The following is a 24,356-nucleotide window of genomic DNA, read 5'->3' on the forward strand; positions in this document are numbered from 1 at the left end:
TGTAAGTAAGACTGGTTTTAATTAGTATCCCAGCAGTAGATGGGTATTTCACGTAGAATGCCATGGGTATGTGATGAATATACAATTCTTGGTTATTTGAATATAAGTAAAATGCATTAATCTGCTTTTATCTCAAGGAAATGTTTCTTAAGAGGCAAAATAGCAGTCTGCTTAAACCATCCATTAAGTGGCATAAATTAGACAGATTTTCTACAGCATAAAACTGTATTACAAAGCAGTATCTACATTTAAACAACGAACCATGGGGAGAACAAAATAATCCCTACTGTAACACCATTGACTGTAATGGATGAATTGGCTCAGCATGTTCTGTGCTGCTCTCATAATGCTGAAGTCTTTACACTGCAGCTATATTGACAGCAATGGTGACCCTATGTAGTGCATACGCTGAAGAACCTTGATGAGATTTGAGAATTCTTCTTAGATAGTTTTTTAGGTTGATATCAAGCAAAGAACAGGAAAAATCCTTGGTACTTACTTGCTTCTAACAATTATCCAGCTAACAGTGACTTCTGACTTCTTTTTGTTAAAGTTCCTTTACAAATATGACAGAAGCTGTAATTCTCTTGTTCAGTTCTGGTAGTGTTGTATGCAGTTATACACGGTGCTGTTCAGAAACATTAGCAGTTCCTGAGTGAAAATACTGTTAGTCTAAATGGGCCAAAAAATGAGTTAGTGAGGAGGATGCAGTGGAGAAGTGAACAACTGAAGGTAATAAAAAACTGTTGCCTACCTACATTTATCCAATGTTATAAAGTAGGAGTGCTCCTCGGCCTGCTTGGCTTTAGGTTTTGAAATAGAAATGGAACTTGATGAAAGGAGCAAGGTTTGAATGGATTTTCAGGCCAAGTCAAAAGGGATCTGTCTCTGAGCTGACCAGCAGTAGAAGAAAAAATTTGAATTTTGGAGCTTCAAAAAACGAAAGTGTGCAGTATCAGACAACATCCAAAAATAAAACACACCTAGTTTTCAGAATCCTGAATTTTAGTTGCTAGAGGCTGAGTATCCATTGGGTCTGTAACTGCCCAAGAGAGATTGGACTGGGCTTCTACAGTGTTTCTCTCAAAGGTAAAGTACCACAAAGATTAACTGCCTTTTTCATCTACTAACCCTACCATTTCATTGTAGTAAGTATATCTTTTCTATTGAGCTTGGTGCAGAAAGAAGTTGCATTTGTGAGATAACTCAGAGAGTGCTGAACGGAGGTCCAAGTTACTGTAGTGAAAGCATATTATCTCGTTTTGCATGTGGGCAGCTGCTGTGTGGAAGCAGTTTGATGTTTGTATCTGCAGTTAGTCTAAATAAACTGTTAGAAGCTAATTACAGCTTGGCACTACTCTTGCAGCAGGAGTGAAATAAATCTTATGTTTTTGTTTGGGTTTGCAATCAATCAGCAGTTGAGGTATGGTGAGGGTATGAGCATGGTACCTTGCTTGATATCTGGATGCTTGGAACTTCACAAGGTGGACTGCTGCTTTGTTCCCTCTTTGCCTGAGGTATTCTGGAGTTATTTGCTGGGCTGAGGTTACTTTCCCCAGGAAGGGGGTGTATCATTCTTTCTGCTGGGAAATGGAAGCCATTTGGAGCTATCATGATGCTCATCTATTTTTTAATGTGGCCTGTTTTGTTTTGGAACCTCTCATCCTGGGCTTGAAGATATAAATATGATTCTTTGAAGTATGGCACTATCTACAAGTTTGTCATGTTGGTAAAAATGTCTGTATTCTCAACACTTAAAGATGCTCCAGTCACTGCACGATTCAGATTTCTTTGGTTTTCCTGGCTGGAGTTGGCATGTTCTAGCCTTCCTTTTCACTCAGTTCCTGTGTAGTTATTTCTTGGGTAGGTACCAGGACTGTTTCTTCTGCTTCCCTATCTCTTGGTATTTGATGGTGTGCCAGTCTTGGCACATAAAGTGTATCCCTTGGTAACAAGTCTTTATTTGTGGTTGCCCACAAAATACTGTAATTTATGAAAACAAACAAAATGTTTTTATACCCCAATTGCATCTGACTCATTCATGGCATCTGACTTGCTGACAGTAAATAAGATAGCCTAAATGGTTTTATTACCTCATATAAGTACAAGAGTCACTTGCATCTTCTACTGTCTTCTTAGTTTGTGTCCTGGGATCTTCTTTTGTCCTGTTCCTGCCCCTCTTTATATTCAGTCATTTATCTGGGCCACATATAGCATTACAGAGGTATGCTGAAATTACTCACAAAACATTTTTGTTTTCTTTTGAATTGTTTGGCTTCATTGATGGATTTCAGCAATGTTTAGGTTTACAAATAGCAAAAAGCCTAAAGCCTGGTAAAAGATGTCCTTCTCATAAACCAGAAGTTATGTCTGGAATATGAAATAATCAATAAGAATCACTCCAGAAGAATGAAATTTTGTTAGATTCAGTAGGCTAATCTAGCAATAAAAAGTGAAGTATTCATACAGTGACAAAACCAAATATTTATTTAAAACAATAATAGGACACTTGTCTGTTACTGGAAGCGGTCCTAATCTGTTTTAGCAAAAGAGGATTTTATTTCCCCCCTCTGTTTTTTTGGGGTAAATTCTTTTCCCCCAGATTTACCATTCCATAGTTTGCTGATATAATGTTGTACATCACCTAAATTTTAGTTTCAGAATAACACAGGTGCCTCATAGTTTGCCTAACAAGACCCTGCTGGCAATCATCTTAAAAGAAAAAGGAGTCTATCAGGCAATTGCAACAGCAATAGCAACAATCTTCATTCCGCTAAACCCATCTGAAATTCCTGCTCAAAAGCTGGAGAAGCTTTAACTCATTATGCACCTTCCTTTAAAGGGTCTAATCTACTTGAAAGGCTGAACAGTTAAGAAAGGTTTTGGGACAGACTCAGTCATGGTCATGCACACAAGTTTACAACAGTTAGGTCAAAGATGGAAGTAGTAAGTTATTTTATGCTTTTTTTTTTTACTATTTTGCTCAGCCAGTGGTATACCTAATAAAAGTTGTGTTTACCTTCTGTGTATTATTCCAGCAGCTAAAGATGTGCACAGTTTGGGGATGTCCTGTCCAGGTCACATATGGCTCTATATAGAAAGCTGTAATAAGATGACCATGGAAATTCATTTTTCTGGGACAGTTTTACCATTACTGGAGTATATAAAACTGTTCTACTGCTATGGCTGAGGGAGAGACAAAACTGTGGCTTCCAATGGATTTTAACTCTTAAGTTGCAATTTGAATTCCAGATCTTGTGTTGCAATTCAGTATTCCTGCCTCTTTGCTAGCTGAAGAAACTGCTTTTCCTCTAGACTACTCGTTCATTAAATGAGAAACATATCTGTTTCATGGAGCATACAACCTCTTTTCTTATTTAACAGAGAGGGCTAATTATTGAAAGGACAGTAATAATCATGCATTTAAAATTGAGATTTTGAGCTAAGGCAATTTGGGTGAAGGTGTTGTAATTCTCACATTGTCCTGAAAATATATTAAATATTGATTTGTCTAATCACAAAGTTCACTACTATGTTTCATGGAAAAAAAATAAAAAAATTATCTTTCTTGTTGTCCTGAATCACCCCACATGTACACTACACTGTATGTCCAGCAAAACCCGTGTCTGTGTTGGCTTGAAAATATGCTGCACATCCAGCCACATAATTGAAAACAATAAGGCCACAATAAATGGGATGGCCTTGGGGTATAACACCCAAGGGATTCAATTGGTGTCACTTTGCATCAATGTCCATACATCATGGTAATTGAGGTAACATAACCAATTACCACATTTTAATTAGAGTTGCAAGGACTTGGGAAAATCTGCAATTATGAGACAGCTCACTTAAAGAAAAAACACAAAACAAAACAAAAACCCCACACCTATCTTTTTTCCACCACCTTCTTTCTTAGGTGGGAAAGAACCTGCTTAAAGCTCTGTTCAGATTTTTTCCAGTTTCCTCTCGGTTTCAGTCTGTATAATGAACTTCAAAAAATAAGTTGTTTAGAAATACTATGTAGCTTGTGATCTGGTATCTTCATCCTTTTTTCTTCTGTTTAACTCTTTCTGTGATACTTTCAGGAAAACAGTTTTTAATAATGTTAGGGATGGTGTCTCCCTTACACTTCTCTGTATTTAACTCACCAGTGCAGTAATTTTTCAAGCCACGGACTGACATTTTTTCTAAGCTCAAAAAAAAACCCCAACAGAAAAATTGTCTTTAGAGGTAAGAAATGAATTTGTCATGGTTTATTTATTTGTTAGATATCTTCACTAAACAAAAACTTGTTTTTTAAAGGATTCTTATTTTATCACATACCATTAGTTTTTAAGGTGGGATCTAGCCAAAAATCTTGCATAAAATTTAAAAGTTCATCAGAAATGTCTCATACAGCAAATTGCTGAGGGATGATTAACTTAGTCGGCTGAGGAAGACACACTACATATTGTAAAGCGCTGAACACCTAATACATGTTCTGGTGCTCACAAAGAAATTAATGGCTTATGTTTGAACCTGTATGAATTTTTTTTTTCATTATATATTCCAAGTAATTTTTGTTTTTATATTGGACCTCTTCATAGTGTTATGACAGTACAATCTTGATTGCTCATATTGATTTCTGTCAGTTATCTTGCTTTACTCGTATTTCATCATGGAAGACTGCTCGCTTCAGTGTTTCCCTAGAATTTATATTTTTAAGTGAATTGATACTTGATTGTATCGTCTGTGATGTGATGCACCATCCTGGAACTTGAAGTGCATGTGTTTTCAAGCATCTGGGTAGCATTGCATGTCTGATTTGTGACATGGAGTAATTATCTGTAGAATCCAGAAGTTATGGAAATGGTGAACATAGTCTTAATTTTTATTAGACTTTAATTGGAGATAAGTTATATGTACTACATTCTTGCAAGAAACTCTGCCCAGGGAAGTGGTGGAGTCACTATCCCTGAAGGTATCTAAAAAACCTGTAGATGTGGTGCTTGGAAACACAGTTTAATGGTGGACTTGGCAGTGCTAGGCTAATGTTTAAAGTTGAAGATCTTAAAGGTCTTTTCCAACCAAAAATTATTGTGTGATTCTATGATTATATCCAGATGCTTAAACATTCTAAACTGTTATATCTCAGAAACTTTCAAGGCTGGTCAGTAGTGCTGTATTACCCAGTGAGAAGATGGAAATCTTTTATTTTGGGGTTCTACGGAGATTTTGTGTTCATACATACAGCTGGAAGAGCCTTCTGTTACTCATTGATTTACTGTTGACTCCGTTTCAGACTGCTGCTGTTTTGAAGTGGGGTGAGGGAGTTTTATGGCTGGTAGAAAGTTGGTAATACTTCTCTGCGGATCAGATTTTTTTAAATGGTTGCTGTTTACAAACCCACGAGAGATTTAGAATGCCAGTGAGGCCTTTAAAAGTGCCAGTTTATCACACATGTCTCTAATTCAACCTATGGTTGTGAAAATACTGTCCTGTCTCTCACAGGTGATAGCATACGACTCTCATTGATGGTGTATCTAACATTCCTAATTTCTTTGCATTTATAGATAACTACAGTATTAGTAAATACATATTCTACCAACCATCTGTCAATCTATTAATTTTTTTTTTCTGTGCTACAAATTAAATAATGGTCAAAACATTGTGAGTAAAGAACCTTCCACAGCTTTGATAAAAAGATATTCCCTGCTTCTGAAACATGTGGTAGAATTGTATGATGCTTAACATCTTCAAGCGAATTTTCAGGAATAATCAGCTTTAGTAGGATAATATTTGGTATTCCAAAATTGGAAATAAGATGTTTCCAATGCATGCAGATGCTGGAAGAAATGTCAAACATTATTTCAATGGCAAAAATAAGTAATTAAAAAAAAAGAAAGGGAGAGAGAGAGGAAAAAATGGCTAGGCTTTTATTTTCAAGGACAGACGTCTTATTTCAAAAGAACAAACTTCCTACTTAGGCACTTAAGTATAGGGCCAGATATTTAGAAGTGCTCAGCAGATAGTGATTTTCATTGTGTCCAGCTTACAGCATTTTATTTAGATGCCTAATATCCACTAATCATAAGATCATGACTCAGGCCAGCATTGTTTAAAAATTTAGAATTAAGGGGAAGTCACAAACTTGTGATTATTTTCATTAATTTAATGACTTGTTGTACTGCATCTTTTATGACCCCAGTTCTGCTAGGAATGGTATAGAAGTGTAATTGAAGCCAATTTGCTGATTTTTTTTTTTCAAGATTTCTTAAACAAAATATTTTTTAGAAAGAAAAGAAGAAACCTTTTTTCTAACAGCTTGTCCAGCAGTTATTTCCATCTTACAAGTGTCTTCCGAACCGGATTACAGGGTTGCAGTCCTTCAGCCATTATGGAAATGTATTTACGGGATCTTCAGTAAGTATATGCATAATCAGTGTTTCATTGTTCAATATTATAGGATGTTCTAGCAGCTGCATCAGCTGTAAGCAGACAGGAATACAATAAAAAACTTCTAAAAATGCATGAAAATAAGTAGGTTACAATTATTAAGTATTTTTCTTAACACACAAAGTAAAAAGTACCCAATGAAATTTTTAGGCAGGAGATTTAAAACAGTCAAAAGGGAAGCTTATTTTCATGCAGTGCACAATAAAACTGAAACTTGTTCCTACAGGATGTTACAGATAACAAAAATACAAATGAGTTCAATAAGTAATTAGACAAATTGATGGAGGAGACATCAATTAATGCTTATTAAATTCCAGCTCTGAAAGTCCCCACAGACTGCCTTCTCAAATTTTGGATGGCAGCTTCTATACCATTCTGTGTGTTTGAGGATTTTTTAGCTTCTCCATAAGCATTCACTGCTGGCCACTACAGCAGATGGACTCAGCTGAATGAACTCCTCCTCTCATCCAACATGGCAGATGCTTTTTGAAAGCACATGAACTTGCAGATTTGAAGGCCTTCCTGTACTGTATTATTTTGTATATAGCAAAGAAGCTTTAAGGAATGCCTAGAGGGTTTTCGTTGTACTTGCTTTTTTCACAGTTTCCAAGGACCAGGATGTGGTCATTTAGATAGTTTGCTTTCACCATGAGAAAGCATTGAAAAATGTACCCACTTAACAGTTTTCCAAGATATTTCTAGCACATTTTTCTGTAAAATATAAAGCAAATACAATATATACAGCTACTTAATATTTTAATAGGTACATACACTTATGTGTCAGAGGTACTATAATACATATTGAATAATAACATGTAAATCATTAGCAGTGATGATCAGCATTTCATTTCTTCCTACATATAAGACATTTGTGTCATCACTGTAGCTCTAATCCATATTCAGGTCTTCATGTTTGCCGTGCAGTAATATGTAAATTACCCAGCCAGCTGCATTAAGCAGTGTTTGTTTATTCTATTTCTTTTGGCATAGCATATAACTGAATTTCTGCCAAAAATGTGGCTGCTTCAGGGAACACTGTTCAAGAAGAAGGAAGTTTTGAAAGGAAACGCACATCATAAGTCTTTACTCTGTGAAACAGCAAAATCAAAACAAACTTTCTGCTCATAAAAATATCTGTATTAATGTAAAATAACGTGCTTGTAAAATACAATGAGTAAACTGAATCTGTTTAGAACGCTCTGTTTACATTGCCTTTGTAAACAAGAATACAATACTAAGAAGCAGTGATTTTTTCATACGTGGGAAGGGTGACTAAAGCTGGTGAAATATGAAAATGGAAAGTTTAAGAGAAATTATTTTAAAATGGCGTATTAATCTCCCCTAACACATAGTATATAAATGCATTTAAATTTAGAAACCAGTGAAGTTTAAGTGTTTAAAAAATGGCATTAATGATGCATAGAGCTATCTACTTGTGCTGGCAGTCCTTTCAGTCTTCCAGTCTGACACTTCCTTTTCTATCCAGCCAGCTAATTTCCCCTCTTTTGTGAGGAGTAACTGTTTTCACACTAGTGCTTACCCAGCAAGCCTCCTCATTGTTTCATGGTTAATTATCTTCTTGAGCTTCACCTTCTCGAGTGAACGGAGAAAGACTGGGCCTCCCCACAGCTCTAAAGAAAGCTAGGTTTTAGAGATGCACTGTGTGAATAAATGCAGTGTCTGATCTAGCAGCATAATAAATGAATTCCTAAACTTTATGGAGTCACAGTTCATCCAGCAGGTTTACTGAACAACACAGAAAGATGCTTTATTTTTAAAACCCTTTTTTATATTTAAAAAGGGGCAAGAATATTGCTTCAGTGTGAAATAAAATACCATAAAATGTTCCAAAATCTCTAAACATTGCACAAAAGGTACATGTCAAACATTCGGTTTCAGTACAAACTGAAGCTGCTATAGAATCACATGAAAGACTTTGAGTTCTCAACTTTGAAGTTGTACATTAACAACATTTGTACTAATGTTAATACTAATACCCCTGTCCCTCTGAGTTATTACACCACTTTGTAAACTCTTAATACACCTTGGACTTCTTGTGCCTCACCAGCACTGAAAATAGCACTTATGGATAGACTTAAATCTTTGACTTATGCTCCAATTTGAGTCCAAGTTTAAACGTGTAACATTTAAAATAAACTCTCCTGTAACAGAAGCAAGTTGAACAATGGCAATAGTGGGTTTGTGATAATGAGGTGCTACCCACTGTAATTTTATAACCCACCAAGCTAAGGCAGGCAAATATAAACCTCCCACCATAACAAGGTGTAGTCGTTCATTACTTTGTCTTCTTCTAGGTGAATATCTACAAAGTATACTTCTACTAAATAATTTCTCAAGTGACCAAACCAAAATGTGCATATAACACTGGTACTTGAGATGTTGCTCAGGATCCATTCAGCATACTAGATTAGACTGAAAATTCCAATCCTTTTTTACATTCAGCTTCAGGGCTGTGTTGGCATCTATTAAGTACAGAGAAACTATAAACATCATCACTTACCAGTGATGGAGACAAGAAGAAAAATCTGGAAGAATTAAGATTATCTTAGTGAAAGAGCTCTGCTTAGGGACTTCTCACACTTGGAGATAACGCCAGTGTTTCTATTTTGCAACATTTGAAAAGCAGCACTTCTTATAGGCTCTGTGATAGCAAGGAGCAGCTATATTGTTGTAGCCTTAAGTTGCTTACCATTTTAATTTTAATTCATCACCAGGAGAACTCTGCCACTTTTTTGCAACAGTGGTGTTTAATTTAATGCTTGGAAATCCATAGATAAGCAGACTGTGAAAGTGCATATAATACGCAGCATTCTTCTAGCCTTTGACTTCACAGTACTTGCTTATTGACTCCCCTCTAGTCAATAACCCAAATTTACAGATGGTGAATCAATGACTTCAGGAAATGCCTGAACTGAGAATATAAAGAAATTGTCTTGAAAATGTGAATAGGGTGAAAAAAGAGTTTGTTCTCTTTGATAACAAGATTTGGGCTAAATTTGGTAGTCTCTCAACTACTTCATGAGGAGAAGAAACTGATCATAGAGCCAGATATTCTTCATGCAGTCCCATTATAAATAATAGATAAAGTCTCCCAGTATACAAGAAGAATTTTTATGCAGAAGTTCAAGCCTCTCTCCTCCAGCTCTCGGTGAGAAAACTTTCTTCCTAGGTTTCTCATAAGGTCAAGCTCCCAAGAGCCTATGTCCTATCCTTTTGTACCTTATATCTATCTGTTTCTATGGCGATTCTCACTCTTCAATGTTTCTCACAAACAATAATTTCTGCTGAAACAAAGCTCTTAAAAACTCTGTTGTTCCAGGTGCCCAGATGTGCCTGTTGTAGGTTGGAGATGGCTATTGTGTCTTCTGAGTCAGTTCATAGCATCCACTGAGTTCCTCTGGTTTAACTGAGACTTAAAGGAGTACCAGTTCCAATGTAAATTGTACTAAATTGAAAGTCTTTTTAACCAGTATGCAGAACCCTTAATGAGTAAAAAGACAAAATAATACTGATTTTATTATACCACTGTGACTTTGCCGGCACAATTTTGTTCGTGGACATCTGAATGCAGAATGCATCAATCCCATCAATACAGGTGTACCAGTGGAAAATTTGCTGAAGTTCTGCAACGCAGACAAGCACTAGGTAAACCTACTTAATGCATGGTCAGTTCCACAGATTCCCTGGCTTTGGTAATTTGTTTCATCTTAACCATAAAGAATTATCTTTGATGGGTCAAATTCTGAGACTAAGCATGAATGAACTCCCAGCAACTTGCATGGGCTTGTATCTGAGATGGAGTGCCAAGATTTGTTCCTTTCTGAACTAGGTGTGCATGGCAACATTTTGGGTTTGGCTAAAGCTGGGAATGTTTTCATAAGAGTTTCATAAAGGGATGTTGGATTCTTGCACAAAGAACATCATATATTCCCCTGAAGTAAAGGTGAGGCTGAAATGACATTCAAGGGCAAAAAATCCTGTCGTGTAATCTCTTGACAGAAGAAAAGAAAACTACAAAGCAGTAAGAACAACAGTCAGTAAAATATGCCATGTATCCAGGTTTTCTCATCACAAGAAAAAAACAAACAAACAAACCAACACCAATTTAAAAAAAACCAAATACACAACTTGGAATATAGGTCTGGGATTGTAAACTTATTTGTATGACAATATGATTCAATTAAAAAAATGTTACAGATGTTCTTCAGCTTTCTAGTAACATTTAAAGGGGTTCTCCAGCAAAAGAGAACCAGAGATGTTAGAAAGCCAAATGAAGATATGGTGGCAAAAAGGGGGGCCATTGCTTCCACAGGGCCTGGAAAACGGTTCATGGGTACTGCGTTAGCAGGGATACTCCAGGCATGGTGCAGGGACTAAACATGTTGAGTCCCTGCTTTTACCTTCATCTATGATAGAAATCAGTTCCTGCAGGCCTTCTGCTAATGCAGCTCACCTTCTGTTCCAGCCTGACTTGTCTGCACTGACTGTTGTGTGCTCAAGGGGCTGGAGCTTTTCACTCTCTTTTGGCCATCTGGCACCTTACCAAGAAAGTTAGAAGACTCTCATAGGACTCATGTGTAGGCATGACTGGCCCCAGAACACCATCAGCCTAACACCATCAAGTGACATTTAAATAGCAGCAAAATGGTTAGAGAATGGCCAATTTATCTGACTTTTTAAAGCACTTTTGCTAGTAGTAGGGAGCCATAGTTTTCAGCTGGGTATCTTCTTAAAATCTTCACTGCAATTATTTCATCGTTGCTTAGATGTGCACACAAAACCACTAACATGATGAAGAAATTATCAGTTCTAAAATCCAGATAGGAAAATCCTATCCTCTAGAATTCTATTTCTGAGCATTATAGGTGAACTTCAGACATCATCATAAAGACAGGTGCTTGAGCAATGTCATAACCTCAATTGTTCCCATATGGCCTAGCCTGCATGGAAACCTTGCAGGTGACATCTGTGACTGCAGAGAGCAGAGGTCCTTCCTGCAGTAGAGGAATCTGTACATAAAACCACCCAGGAAGGACCCTGGCAGTACCCGTAAGTTTCCATAAAGCCTTACAGAAAAGCAGAAGCTCTGTATGTGCAGGATTAAGCACATTACTTCATAGAGCTAGGCAATAATAATTGTAGCATGCAGCAATAGAAAGTATGAACCATAGATCTGGATCTTATTTTCTCAGGAAATAAACATGTACCTCCTTCATTTAACTGCATTTATAACAAATATTACAAGCAGTTTCCCTAGTGATCTGTGATATAGTGTATTGCTTCCATATACTTTGAGACCATATTGTAATGCGCAGGTGCTTTCAGTATTATGCACATGGAATATTATGCATATTGAAACTTTGGTGTTGGGAAATGGGGACAGTTTTCTTGTTGGCTATGGTATAGAGAACCCCACTTAGAAAATGAACTTAAGTGAGGCAGAGGTGAAGTGAGGACTGTACACACGACTGTTTTCCTCAGTAGAAGTACTTGGCATGCTTGCATTTTTCAAAAGACAAAATCATGTTTGTCTTCCTTGGATGTGTACACATTCCTGGAGATGGGGGATGGTTTTCTTTCTCTCTCTTTCTTTTCCCTCTGGCCCCTAAATGCTGTTAAGTTTAGATGATTTGTCCACAGTAACTGAAGGATATGTTGCAAGGGGGGGAGGAACAGTTTGTATTTGTTATTGTGAAGCTATTTTTTTCATGTTAATTCCTTTAAAAAAATATAATGGTACGTAGGGGTTACATTACAGGCCTGTTTCACCAACACAAAGTATCTGTACTGGAGTAGCACATGCAAATGAAGCTGAAACAGAGAATCATTGTTTAATCAAATTTGATGAAAAAAACCCCAACACAAAACCACCAAAACCAAAAATAAAACAAACCTAAAACCTATCTGTGTTTAATAAAGGAAAAAAACGAACAAAATGCATTTAAAAAACTTTTTCTTAAAGAGCAGTGGAGTTAAGGAAAGGTCTTTATTTGATTTAATAATTTTCTCACTAAAATAGAAATACTGTCTTGAGCAAAGTAGTTCAGAGTTCAAATTAGGAACAGCCAAACTCCCTAAAGCAGCGCTTTCAAATACCTGAGAATGATTTCAAGTTTTCAATCCTATGATTCTGTAATTTAATCATTAGGTATCAGGAAGATGTCATTAATTAGACATCAGGAAGAAAATATTCTCCATGAGGGTAGTAAGGCAATGGAATATGTTGCCTAGGGAGGATGTTGATGCCCCCTCCCTGGAGGTGTTTAAGGCCAGGTCGGATGAGGCTTGTGCAACCTGGTGTTATGTGAGGTGTCCCTGCTCGTAGCAGGGAGGTTGGTACCTGATGATCTTTAAGGCTCCTTCCAACTTTAACTATGATTCTATAACTGAGTCTTGGCTTAATGATATCAGAAACTTTCTGTGCAACAGTAAATGCGTCCTAAGTGTTGTTTATCTAGTAGTTATATTTTTTAAATAGGAATATGTGTAATATGGTGCATCTTTTTGTTGTTATTGAATCTTTTTTTTTTCGTGCTTGGTCAAAACTACCTTATTTTACTGTTAATCATGTGGCCATCAAGATCTACTCTAGACATTGTGGCATTTAGTGACTTTATAATGATAAAGTCTCTCTGACCTACTTTGAAGATAACCATTTTTAGAAAGATCACAGACACACACGTGTATGCATGTGTGTATTTATGCACACACACTCTTCCACATATGCAAAGCAAGTTTCTAAATTCCAGGAAATGCAGTGCAATCAGTTATACCAGCTGGTATCCAAAGAATTGTTGCCAGACAGGATGGTGCCTTTGCAGCAAGTTTTGTCACAGACTTCAGCATGGCCAGGACTCAAGAGTGAGTGTACAGGGCTCACCCCATTGAAATCTAAAGGTCTTTAGCACACTCAAAGCTTTTCTTTAATTGTAGTCTTACATGTGGAGATTAACACGTCTATCTGTGACAGACCCCTTTCTTGTTCGGTATTTGTAGTTCAAGGAGTGGTACCTTGAACCAGGCTAGGTAGAACATCCTTTGGAGTGTGTATGTGCAAAGCGTGTAGGAAGGCCACACTGATTATTAACTGAAACGGGATAAAAAACATGGTGCAGCTCTCACACGAGCAAAGTTTTCCCAACTGGAAACATCAGCAGATTTGTCTTTTTCATGTAAAAATTGTGCAATACTATACAGTTCTTTGGAATTAAAAACAAGACAGACAGGAGATGAAACAACAGCATTTTTTCTCAGTGAAGTGAGCAATCTGAATTCAGCTCTGGCACCAGCTGAAACTTGTGGTGTTGTATCTCCAATCCTTCATACAACACCAAGTAAAGCATCATTTTATGGAGTTTTAAATGTTCTGTTGGCCAGACATACTAGTCTATTACTATCAGGATAATTCTAATCCTTCAGCACCCTACCTATGCACTGAGTAGTCTGATAAGGAGACATCTGACATTATAAAAAGAGTCCTCAGAGATTCCTGTTTTTTACCTTGCTACTGCTGTCAGTGTAAACATAAGCTGGAGTGATACCATTTTCTACTCTTCACTCTACAGCTTTATCCAAGAATCTGTATGGTGCTACTCTTGCCAACAACTACCACAATGCCTAAAGTGTCTTGTTTGAGCAGCTTGCTAAATATTGCAAAAAAAAGTAAAGGAATTATATACTGCTGCTAAAAATGCCAAAATACAAGATATTTGTGACTTAAGCTGAGTGGTTTGTTCCAAACTTGGGAAGAGCTGCCAATGTAGTCAATAAACACTGAAGTTGTACTTCAAGGGAGATGATGCTTAAAAGAAAAGTAGTAACTAACTAGTATCAATTCAGTCAGTTCCTTGGAAAGAGAAAGCTGTGCTTGTAAAATGATCATATCCTCATGAAAGCCTTTGGAGGTATAGCTGTGACAATCAGAAAAAAAATAAATAAAAAAACTAAAAAACCCTTACCATCATATCTCTGCCAGCACAATTTTGAGTATACACCAGGCCTCAGAGAAGCATGTGCAGCTGAAGAATGAAGAATAGGCTTTGAAGTAAGGAGCACTCGGTGAAGATGAATGGGCTGAGGTCACAACTTTACATGTTTTATTGTTTTAGTCCATCTGACTTGCAGAACAAGCAAGGCAGCCAAGTACTGATTTACAGGGGGAAGGTTATCTTCCTGACCAATAAGGACCACATGTTTTGGTTTTGAGAAACAAAATCAGATTCTATGGAACATAAAATCCTTGGAACCTGCTACTGATTTCCTGCCTTCGTGAATTTCTTTTTGCAGCTGGCAGAAGCTAAAAACAGTAAAATTGTGCAGTTTAGGAAGCTTTTCACAGAAATGTCTTCCTAATGCTAAGTACAACAGTTGTAAAACACGCCACAGAGAAAATTAGTAACTGTCACTTATTTCTCGTTTAATCTAACAGGTTTTCAAACTAACTTAATTTTATTATTGTCGTTCTCTTGCACCAGTTTTTACTGACAGGTTAAGAGTAAGATAAAGGTGGGACCTCTGGGTCCAACTAAGTATCAAACAAGAGTCGTTATGAAAACATGGTAAACTGGCAAATCCAAATATGGATTTCTGAACTCCATAATGTACAAAATTGCTATGATAGCCATACCTGTCTGGCAAATGGCTGTTTTCATAGGAATTTAACATTTAAGTTATCACTAGCCAATATGCCGCAGGGAAAAAAAAAAAAGATGACCCTTACAAATGTGTTCCATAAAAGCTTTGGGTCAGGAAGATCCACAGAGAGACTCTAACTTTCAACATTAGACTTCACAGATTCCCAAAATCCCAAGATTTTGCCAAGAAGGAAAAAAAATTCTTTGGCACCTGCACTTCTACTATACCAGGCTTCTTTTCAAAACAGCATGTAGGTAGTTCTTCTCCTGAGAGAATGGGAACCTGATTCATGGCTCTTATAATCTGCCTGCCAAAGTGTCCCACACACAAAAAGCAGTGCCCTAACTATTGAGCTGTTGGAGAACATCCCATGATTTCTCACAAAAGGGATGAGCATCTTTAGTTCTTACTTCAAAGAGAAAGTTCCCGGCTGAGAACAGAAGGCAGAAATACGTGTCTTCCTCTGCACAATTAACCTTGGCCAAGTCTTAATGTAAGTAACTAAGTTGTGTGCAACTGCACTTCACTGGCCTACAGCCTCATTTTATCTCCTTGTATTTCAGTAACTTTTTAAGTTTGTTGTGCTGTTTGGCATGTGATCAGTGCTGTATCTGAAAAACAAAACTTGCTCCAAGAAAGCTCAAGAGAGTGAGAGATCACAGTTGAAAAGTTTGCTGGAAAATATGCTTGTGTTTCTGGATACGGTGATCATTATTCAGCTGTTAAGATGATACAAACTAAACAATTCTACATTAGTTAGCAGTTCTATTGCAAGATACATTGTATAAGTAGAGTCCTCCCTGAAGGGGATGCCTGAAGTAGAAAAATAAAGTTAAATTAATTTGTGCTCAGAGAACTAGCCCCAAAATCAAGGATCACTCTGATCTCATTTTGACAGGGTTTAAGGTAAGTCAGCACTGCTGGCCATTTTACATATCACATTTGAGTGAGAAAAGATGTCAAGGTGTTAGCTCTCTCCATCACATATTTCTCAAAGGAATAATTCCTGATACCATATATTCTAAGCCCAGAATAGCAGATATTACTGGAAAATAATATTTATATTATATTACAGTACATTACAAAAGTATTTAAAAAAACAAACTAAGTTTAGCTTAATTATTTATTAGTCCTTTCCCAAAGAAAGGTGTCAGGGCAGACAATATTTGAAATTAATGTAATATTTTATTAGACTGATTGATTGTACTTACAACTGATGATATTAACATTCATTATTCTGCCTTACTGGTCATTAGTACTGCCTTTATTATCAAGTAAAGACTAAATAGAAATGGTAGCAAAAACTAATCAAGTCTTGTGATTTCCAGTGTGTTCGTTCTGTTGCTTTAAGGGTCACAACAGAGAAGTTTCCTATAAGCAATTAAAAAATCCTTTAATAAATATTTATATCTGAACTTTTTAAACTTAAACAGGCTAAGAGACATTCTTGTATACGCAACATAATAAAGTGCTAACTGCATGGTTTTTACTAATACACTCACTCCTATGTGATCCTGAAGAACAGTTAAAGCTTTTTACTTATACAATTACTAGCTACAATTAGTCTGTAGTAAAGAAAAGTAAAATTTCTGTATTATGTTTTGACAGAGAATCAGAAAAAAAAAAAAACAAACCCTAAGAAGACTATGAAATCACACAATATTTAATAGGTTCCATTTTAATTTATTCTTTTAATGGTTCACAAATTGTAACAAAATTAAGTCTATTACTGATCATTGTTCCAAAAGTGAACTTTACTCCCATAAATCAGTGGAAGCATATGTAAAGTGCAGCTGTATATATTTTTAATCTTTTACTTTTTTTTGCAGGAGCTTCTGAACGTTATTGATCCGAGCCTGATGGATCTAAGTGGTCCAAGCGAAGATGCACTAGAATGGGATGAAACTGACATAAGTAATAAGCTGATCAGTATTCATGAAGACTTAAGTGATCCTGATCAGGAACTCAAGAAGGAGAATCTAAGCCAGAAACCCACTTCAGGTGGACACGGTGATAACGATGTGAATGAAGGTGAAATCAGTGATCATGGAAGTCCTCTTTACTGTCCTAGCATTACTTCTCCCCCAAATCCTCACATCTATCAGGTCTATAGTCTTCATAATATTGAATTATCAGAAAAAAAGCACATGCTTTTTTTGAAAAAAACATCCAAACTCTCCAATGTAACAGAGTCTAACATTTTAAACAAAAGTCTTAGCAAAGACTCATCATTTTCATCTACCAAATCCCTGCCAGACCTAATAGGGGGGACTACATTGGCCAAACCATATAAATATATGTATCAGAGTGGAAACATAAGCAGGCATTCTGAGAGCGAGAGTGGGATAGTGAGTGAATGTGATACAGAAACTACAAATAACTCAGAAATTTTTTTGCTAAATGATATTGAAAGTACTCAGAGTAATCCTGAGATTGGGCACACAGAAACTCAAGTGGATGATATAGTTGATGTAATAAAACAAAAAATAAAGCAAGATGAAGAAGACCAGGCTAGTCTCTCAGATGATTTCCAGTTGGCACCTTCTGCATGTTGTGGAAGTGAAAATGATGAGGATTTGGACAACATTACCATGCGTAACCCTGTTTGTCTAGAAGAATTGAAAGGAAAACATGACGTGTTTACATTTTATGATTACTCATATCTTCAAGGCTCCAAATTCAAATTACCAATGATAATGAAACAATCACAAATTGAAAAAACACATACAGAGGGCAGTTTGTTTCATGACTTTTGTTTTGATAAAGTACCTGGTAAATCTGAACATAAACCTGGAGAGTCACAACTGGATGAGTTTATTCATGACCATACTCTGGCAAGTGTCCCTGGAGAATCAGATCCCAATTCCTGTAAATCTGCAGAAACTGTAAGAAAAATAATTGCTACAGAGAGCACAAGACAGGTTTCAACTTTATCTCGTAGTTCTTCATTGGAATCCCTGTCTATAGTAGGTGATTTTTTTGGCTCAGGTATTTTTAAAAGTGGAGATGGTCTTCAGCGAAGCACCTCTTTGGAGAGCTGGCTGACTTCCTACAAAAGCAATGAAGATCTTTTTAGTCATCATGGTTCAGGAGACATAAGTGCAAGCAGTGATTCTGTTGGAGAGCTCAGCAAAAGGACATTAGATCTTTTGAATCGCTTGGAAAACATCCAGAGTCCTTTAGATCAGAAGATAAAGCGCAGCATCTCTGATATAACATTGCAAAGTAGCTCTCAAAAAATGTCTTTTACTGGACAGCTGTCCCTAGATGTTGCATCCTCAATCAATGAAGATTCAGCAGCTTCCCTCACTGAACTCAGCAGCAGTGAGGATCTTTCTCTCTGCTCTGAAGACATTGTACTGCACAGAAATAAAATGCCAGATTCAAACGCATCATTTAGAAAACATCTTAATAGATCAGTAGCTGATGAGAGCGATGTCAATGTCAGCATGATTGTTAATGTCTCATGCACTTCTGCTTGTACTGATGATGAAGATGACAGTGATTTGCTTTCAAGTTCCACCCTTACCTTAACCGAGGAAGAGCTAGGTATCAAAGATGAAGATGATGATTCCAGTATAGCAACTGATGAGGATATTTATGAAGAATGCAATTTAATTTCAGGCCTTGATTATATAAAAAATGAGCTCCAAACTTGGATTAGACCAAAATTTTCTTTGTCGAGGGAGAAGAGAAAAAGTAACCTCAGTGATGAAATTCAGCGCAGTAAAGAAGTTAGTAACGAGACATCAAAAGCCACAGATACGTTGAGCATTGAAACACTATTGAATGGTTCAGTTCAGAAAATATCAGAAAATAATGGCAATAGTAAGAATGTTCTACGTGATCGTGAAAAAGGGACGAAGAGTCATCTGATGAAAGATCTCTCTCAAGTTGTGAAGGATCAGCTTGTGGATGATATGGAGAATGGCAATGTTGAAAATACTGTTGACAGTGAAAAGGAAGGTCTTGTTAGAGAATCAGCCACACCCAAAAGTCTTGCATCACTTGATGTTAGAGAAGCTGAAAATGAATGTTGTGTCTGTGAAGCATTTACAGACAGCTCAGATGATTCACATATGGATGGCAAGGAGACTGCTAGGTTATCAGATGGATCCCGAAATCCTTCCAAAGAATGTCAAAGTCATCTTCAGCCTGATTGCCACTCTGTTGCTTCCTCTCCTGCTAAAAAGCCTTGTCTTGAATCTTCCTCAGATATTAACTGTATAAACATACAAGATACAGCTTTACAAATATCCTTACCTCATGGTCAACAACATCAAATAAGCATTGCTGAAAAATCTCCTGAATGCTGTACAGCCTTGAAATCTAATGAAGTAGAATGTAATTCTTCAACCGATGGTCCTGATCTGTGCTGTAACTGTGAATCTGCTGCTTTTGATAAAAGAAGCATGGAAGATGGCTCAGTACACAATTTTGTGAAGGAGATCATAGACATGGCATCAACAGCTTTGAAAAGTAAGTCACAACCTGAATGTGAGTCATCTGCTCCAGCTTCATTAACACAGATCAAGGAAAAAGTGTTAGAACACTCTCACAGACCCATTCAGCTAAGAAAAGGGGACTTCTATTCTTACCTTTCACTTTCTTCTCATGATAGTGACTGTGGAGAGGTCATCAAATACATAGAGGAAAAGAGCAGCACTCCTGTGCCACTGGACTTCACAGATGAGAGAGAAAATATTGAATGCTTTTTTGAAGCCTGTCCTGAGGAAGAAAGGGTTGAGCAGCAGCAATCAATTTCTAACAGGACTCCTGAAGCACGAGTTGAGCAGCAGCAACCTATTTCTAACACTATTTCTGAGGCATCTCCAGAGTCACTTGGTGAAGAGACTCCAGAGTCACTAGAAGTCAAAACTTCATCTGAAAGTAGGGTTTTATCTTTCTTATGTGACAATGACCATGATATGAATGTCCCTAATCAGAACAACCAAAGAGCATCAAATTATTTGAAAAATGCTGCTGACAATTTGCTAATTTTGGATGGGCAAACTGAAGGTTTGGAAAAGAATTCTCCAGAGCTTAGCACTAAAAAGAGTAGTACAGGAAAATCACCTGGAACTGAAGAGCTCAAAGGATGTGTTGCTGCTTCTGAAGAGGCTTCAGCTATAGAGATTCATTTAAAGCCTGGCTGTTCACAAAGAAATGAAGTTTTGAATCAGAATAGTAAAACTCTTACTTGTGAAGAAAATCTCCTGAACCTTCATAAGGAGAGACATATAAATATGCACAGATAGAATGTAAACCTCTCCAGATACGTACATTATCTTAAAAACAGGTATGTACTCTACAAGTTGCACATTCTTTTTTTTTTTTTTAATTTATTTGCCTTTTTTATGTTTTATGATAGTGCTATGGCATTTGTTTTGATTACACTATAATTCCAATTTACATGCCACTGGTCAACAAATGCAGTAAATACTAACTGCTTCTTGCCCTTTGGCTTTGCATTAACTGGAGCTGCTCTCTTCTGGAACAAAACTGCTATCCTGCAGAACTCGGGAATTCTTCAAAAGTAGTATTTCTGTATCAGCCTCCTCTTCCCTCCTCAACTGAGCTTTGGAACCAGAAACCAGCTCTACTCATTGAACCCCTTCTCCACAGTCAACTGCCTTATGAGATGTTCAAAAGCACTTGACAAAGCTGAACTTCTGGTTTTACAAGAACTGTGAGTGACTAGGGGGCTGGAGTTCTACAATATTTGCAAACAAGCCATGAAGAATGGCTAAGCAGACTGGAGAACAAATAGAGAGATAATAAGTCATCTCTTGATGTTAGTTTGCCACAATTTAAGTCCAGTAAGCCATTATTAAGGACACAATTATTACAACACAATGTTGGGCCAGAAGTTGATGTTTCCAAAATAAGAAATCATTGCAACATTATTAAAGAGTATAATATTGATATACTCAGAATAAAGACCTGAATACCAAAGCAGATGGCAACTGATAGCCACACAGCAGTACTGGAAGCTTTGGTTCTATCTTGTGCAAAGCATTTTGAAACATAATTAGGATGGTGGAACCTGATACGAAAAGTGGCTCTGATCTCTTCCAAAGTTTGAAAGTGGTTCAGATCTGGAATTTCTGACCTCACATAAATATTTAACAATAACTCCACATTTAATGACAAAAGAAGATCTACAAAGTAACTTCTGGATCAGATCCTAGCATGTGGCACTGCTGCTTTAAGTCTCACTAGTTGTTTGGGGACCTAAAAGCCAGTATATCTGTGTGAGAATGCTGTTAGTCTTTGCAAACCCTCCTCCAGTAGACCAGAGCCAGCATGGCACCTCCAAATGCCACTCCAATTGCAAGTGCTGCTGCTTTCCAGAAGCTGTAGCAAGGGAATTTCCAATAAGACACACGGACCAGGTTGCTCCAGGAAGTTCTGTAATCTCCATCCTTGGAAATTTTCAAAATTCAAGTGGATGTGGCCCTGAATAATCTGATCTACCTTTGAAAATAGCCTTCCTTTGAGCAGGAGGTTGGACCAAATGACATTCAAATTTCCCTCCAACCTAAGGTATTCTATGGTTCCATGATGTTGCCAGGAGAAAAGGCTGTTACTCATCACTGCCCATGAAAACCACTAGTGCTCTCCTATTGCCAATCACATAGGTGTAGCAGAGGACCTGGGCCTATTTATACAAATAGATTGCTTTGCTGCTATTAGATACCTAACTTCTGTATTTTCTGATTTTGCTATATCTTTACTATGCTTTGGGCTTTGCTTTTTCACATATTGGTTTACCCAACATTCACACATCCACATATCTATAAATATGTCTAGCAAAGTCTTTGGGTTATGACAGCAGTAGTCTACAGCTTGCCACTATCTCCTTCAATTCTTATCTAGTTGAATAATGCATTATCTTGGAACTATCACAGCAAAGAGGGTATTTGTTGAATGGCTTTGAAACAGGCTATCATGACCTGTTGATTGCCGGTTAGGTTAATACTTGAACACATCCAAACAACTGGAAAATTACAAAACTCCTAGATACTACTACATGAATTCAATAATTGCATCAAAAGGATTGTGTGTATTTGACTGCCTCTATTTGGAAATTGAGATGATGACAAAAGTCTAGATTCATAACTGAAAATTATGTAAACATAAGTTTTTCCTAAATTACTGGGGTTTTAATTTTCTTAATTCTGTCACTCATTTTTATAATATTAATTTGAGGGATAATACTTACTATAGGGACTGTGATTTTATTCTTCTTATTATTCTTTCCCTGAGGAAGATAATAGCATGTCTTTTCAATTCATTAGTACTTTTCCTCTGAGGATCTCAAAATACTGTATAAACTTCCCCTAACTTCATAACTTCTTAGTTACTTCCATGATGGCTAGTTGTGTTTTTCAGAAGACTGGGTTATGATAATATCCAGTTTAAAAGGTGTAAGGACTAACACTGGACACAGAGGATGGAGATACTAATAAATACACCTCCAGGCAATAAAATGTAATTAAGAGTCTGTATGCAACAACTTGATACGGTAATGTTAGAGTTTTAATTTTCACCCAGGAGTTGACGGATCTTTTTAAGGTAACAAAGCCCTTCACACTACCTACCACTTTTTACATTTAGGAGAATACACTGGTCCTTAACTAATATGTGTAGCATTGCTTTCATGGAATTAGGTACTATATTATTCCCAATAGTGAAGCCCTAGGATATGTATAGTTTATCTCTGGCACATCAAAAAATGAAAACGTGAGCTGCTAGATTTGGTTTCACTAAAGTCTGAGCTCCCTTCCCCCATTCCAAAGCTTGGTGCTTTAACTTCATCTCTCACGCTATGGGGAATGAATTACAGAAGCAATCTATCCTAATTTGTTAACTTATTCAAATAACAGTTATTATACTTAACTATGCTAAAGATTATCTTTTTGGTGGCAGATTGTTTATTTTTTGATGAGGCTAATTACTGATTTTCCAAAGGTAATTTACATTTATTACTAATACATCTTTTAAAATGTGACAGATAAATGTTGTTCCCATAAGTGTATTATGAAAAAAGTTACTATTTAAAAACACATTATTTAATTTGAAAGATAAATGGCAAACACCATTATTTTTCCTGTAGCACCTGTGCTGTAAGCTCATTTAAATGTGTAATTCCATGTGTAGCTGCAATACTTAGAGAAAAATAAACTATAGTATGTGTGTACCTTAAAAGCATACTGAGAATTCAAAGCTGAAAAAGGCATAGTTTCAAATGTAGTTTGATTTTATACTCTTTTAGTATTTTGACTTGGCTGTACAGGAGAATAAAGTAACATTTTTGCCAAATGTTGCAATCCTATGATTTAGTAGTGTGCTAGGAAAAAATTACCATAATAATAACAAAAAAATAATAACTTTTCTATAAGCAGGCTTAAAAATATCTCTGTCAGCAGTGACTAGTCTCTTGTATGAGGCAACTCAGAATTCTGGTGCTCATAAAGCAATGCTGATTTTATTTGTCAAGTAGGGGACAGCCTGAAATAACTATTTTTCTGTGTATGAGATCATGCAATCTTCTGCACAGTGACCTGTGACCCGTGACTCACCTATGGGATGGGAATTTTTAATCACATATTCAATGTGCTTAGAGATCAATACATTACAGAGGTTTATGTGATGTGTTCAAAGTCTTTTCTAGAGGAGACATTCTAGAGGACTTCTGTGTGTCATCTTACGTTAGTTCTCACAAGTAAGTCACAAAAGCTATTTCCTTCCTTTTGTACAGAATTTGTAATTAAAAGTTAAGTTTTATCTTAATTTAGGGAAAAAAATGTTTTAGACTCAAGAAAATTAAATTGATTTTATGTGACAGGGCAGCAATATTAGCCAGAATATCCTGCCACTTACTAAAGCCAGGAAAAATCCAGGTCTGGTACTCAGACTCAGTTATTTCCTGTTCAGTGATACATTTTCTTTTTTTGTATATGACTTATTCCTTCCTTGCCTCAGTTTCTTTAGCAACAAAATAATGAGAATAATGATCAATGGGGCCTGTGAAGCATGATGTATTAGCTGAAAAGTGTTTTGAGATCCACAGAAAAAAAATACAGAAATGCAAAGGACTGTTATTTAATTATGAATTACAGGAGAAATATAACATACAGGTTTACACAATAGTTAGATGTAATGCTTTACTTTTAGAGACTGGAACTACAAGAATGATCTGAACCATTTCTGACTTTTTTTTCCTAGAAGTTTTTATAAGGAGGTCAATAATATAATGTTTC

The 24,356-nt window shown here is 36.6% G+C and overlaps 1 protein-coding gene across 4 annotated transcripts in view; it reads left to right on the forward strand.

The window, feature by feature from the left end:
* Window positions 1–20,388, forward strand: part of AKAP6 (A-kinase anchoring protein 6) — a 280,187-nt gene extending 259,799 nt beyond the window's left edge. For all 4 annotated transcript variants that reach the window (XM_051622356.1, XM_051622355.1, XM_051622353.1 and 1 more), the window contains exon 13: window positions 16,920–20,388. In XM_051622356.1, the coding sequence (XP_051478316.1) occupies window positions 16,920–20,348 (3,429 nt within the window). In that variant the 3' untranslated portion in view covers window positions 20,349–20,388. The remainder of the gene's footprint in view (window positions 1–16,919) is intronic.
* The last annotated feature ends 3,968 nt before the right edge of the window (window positions 20,389–24,356 follow it).

The sequence above is a fragment of the Apus apus genome, chromosome 5, assembly GCF_020740795.1.
Source record: "Apus apus isolate bApuApu2 chromosome 5, bApuApu2.pri.cur, whole genome shotgun sequence".
Taxonomy (NCBI): Eukaryota; Metazoa; Chordata; class Aves; order Apodiformes; family Apodidae; genus Apus; species Apus apus.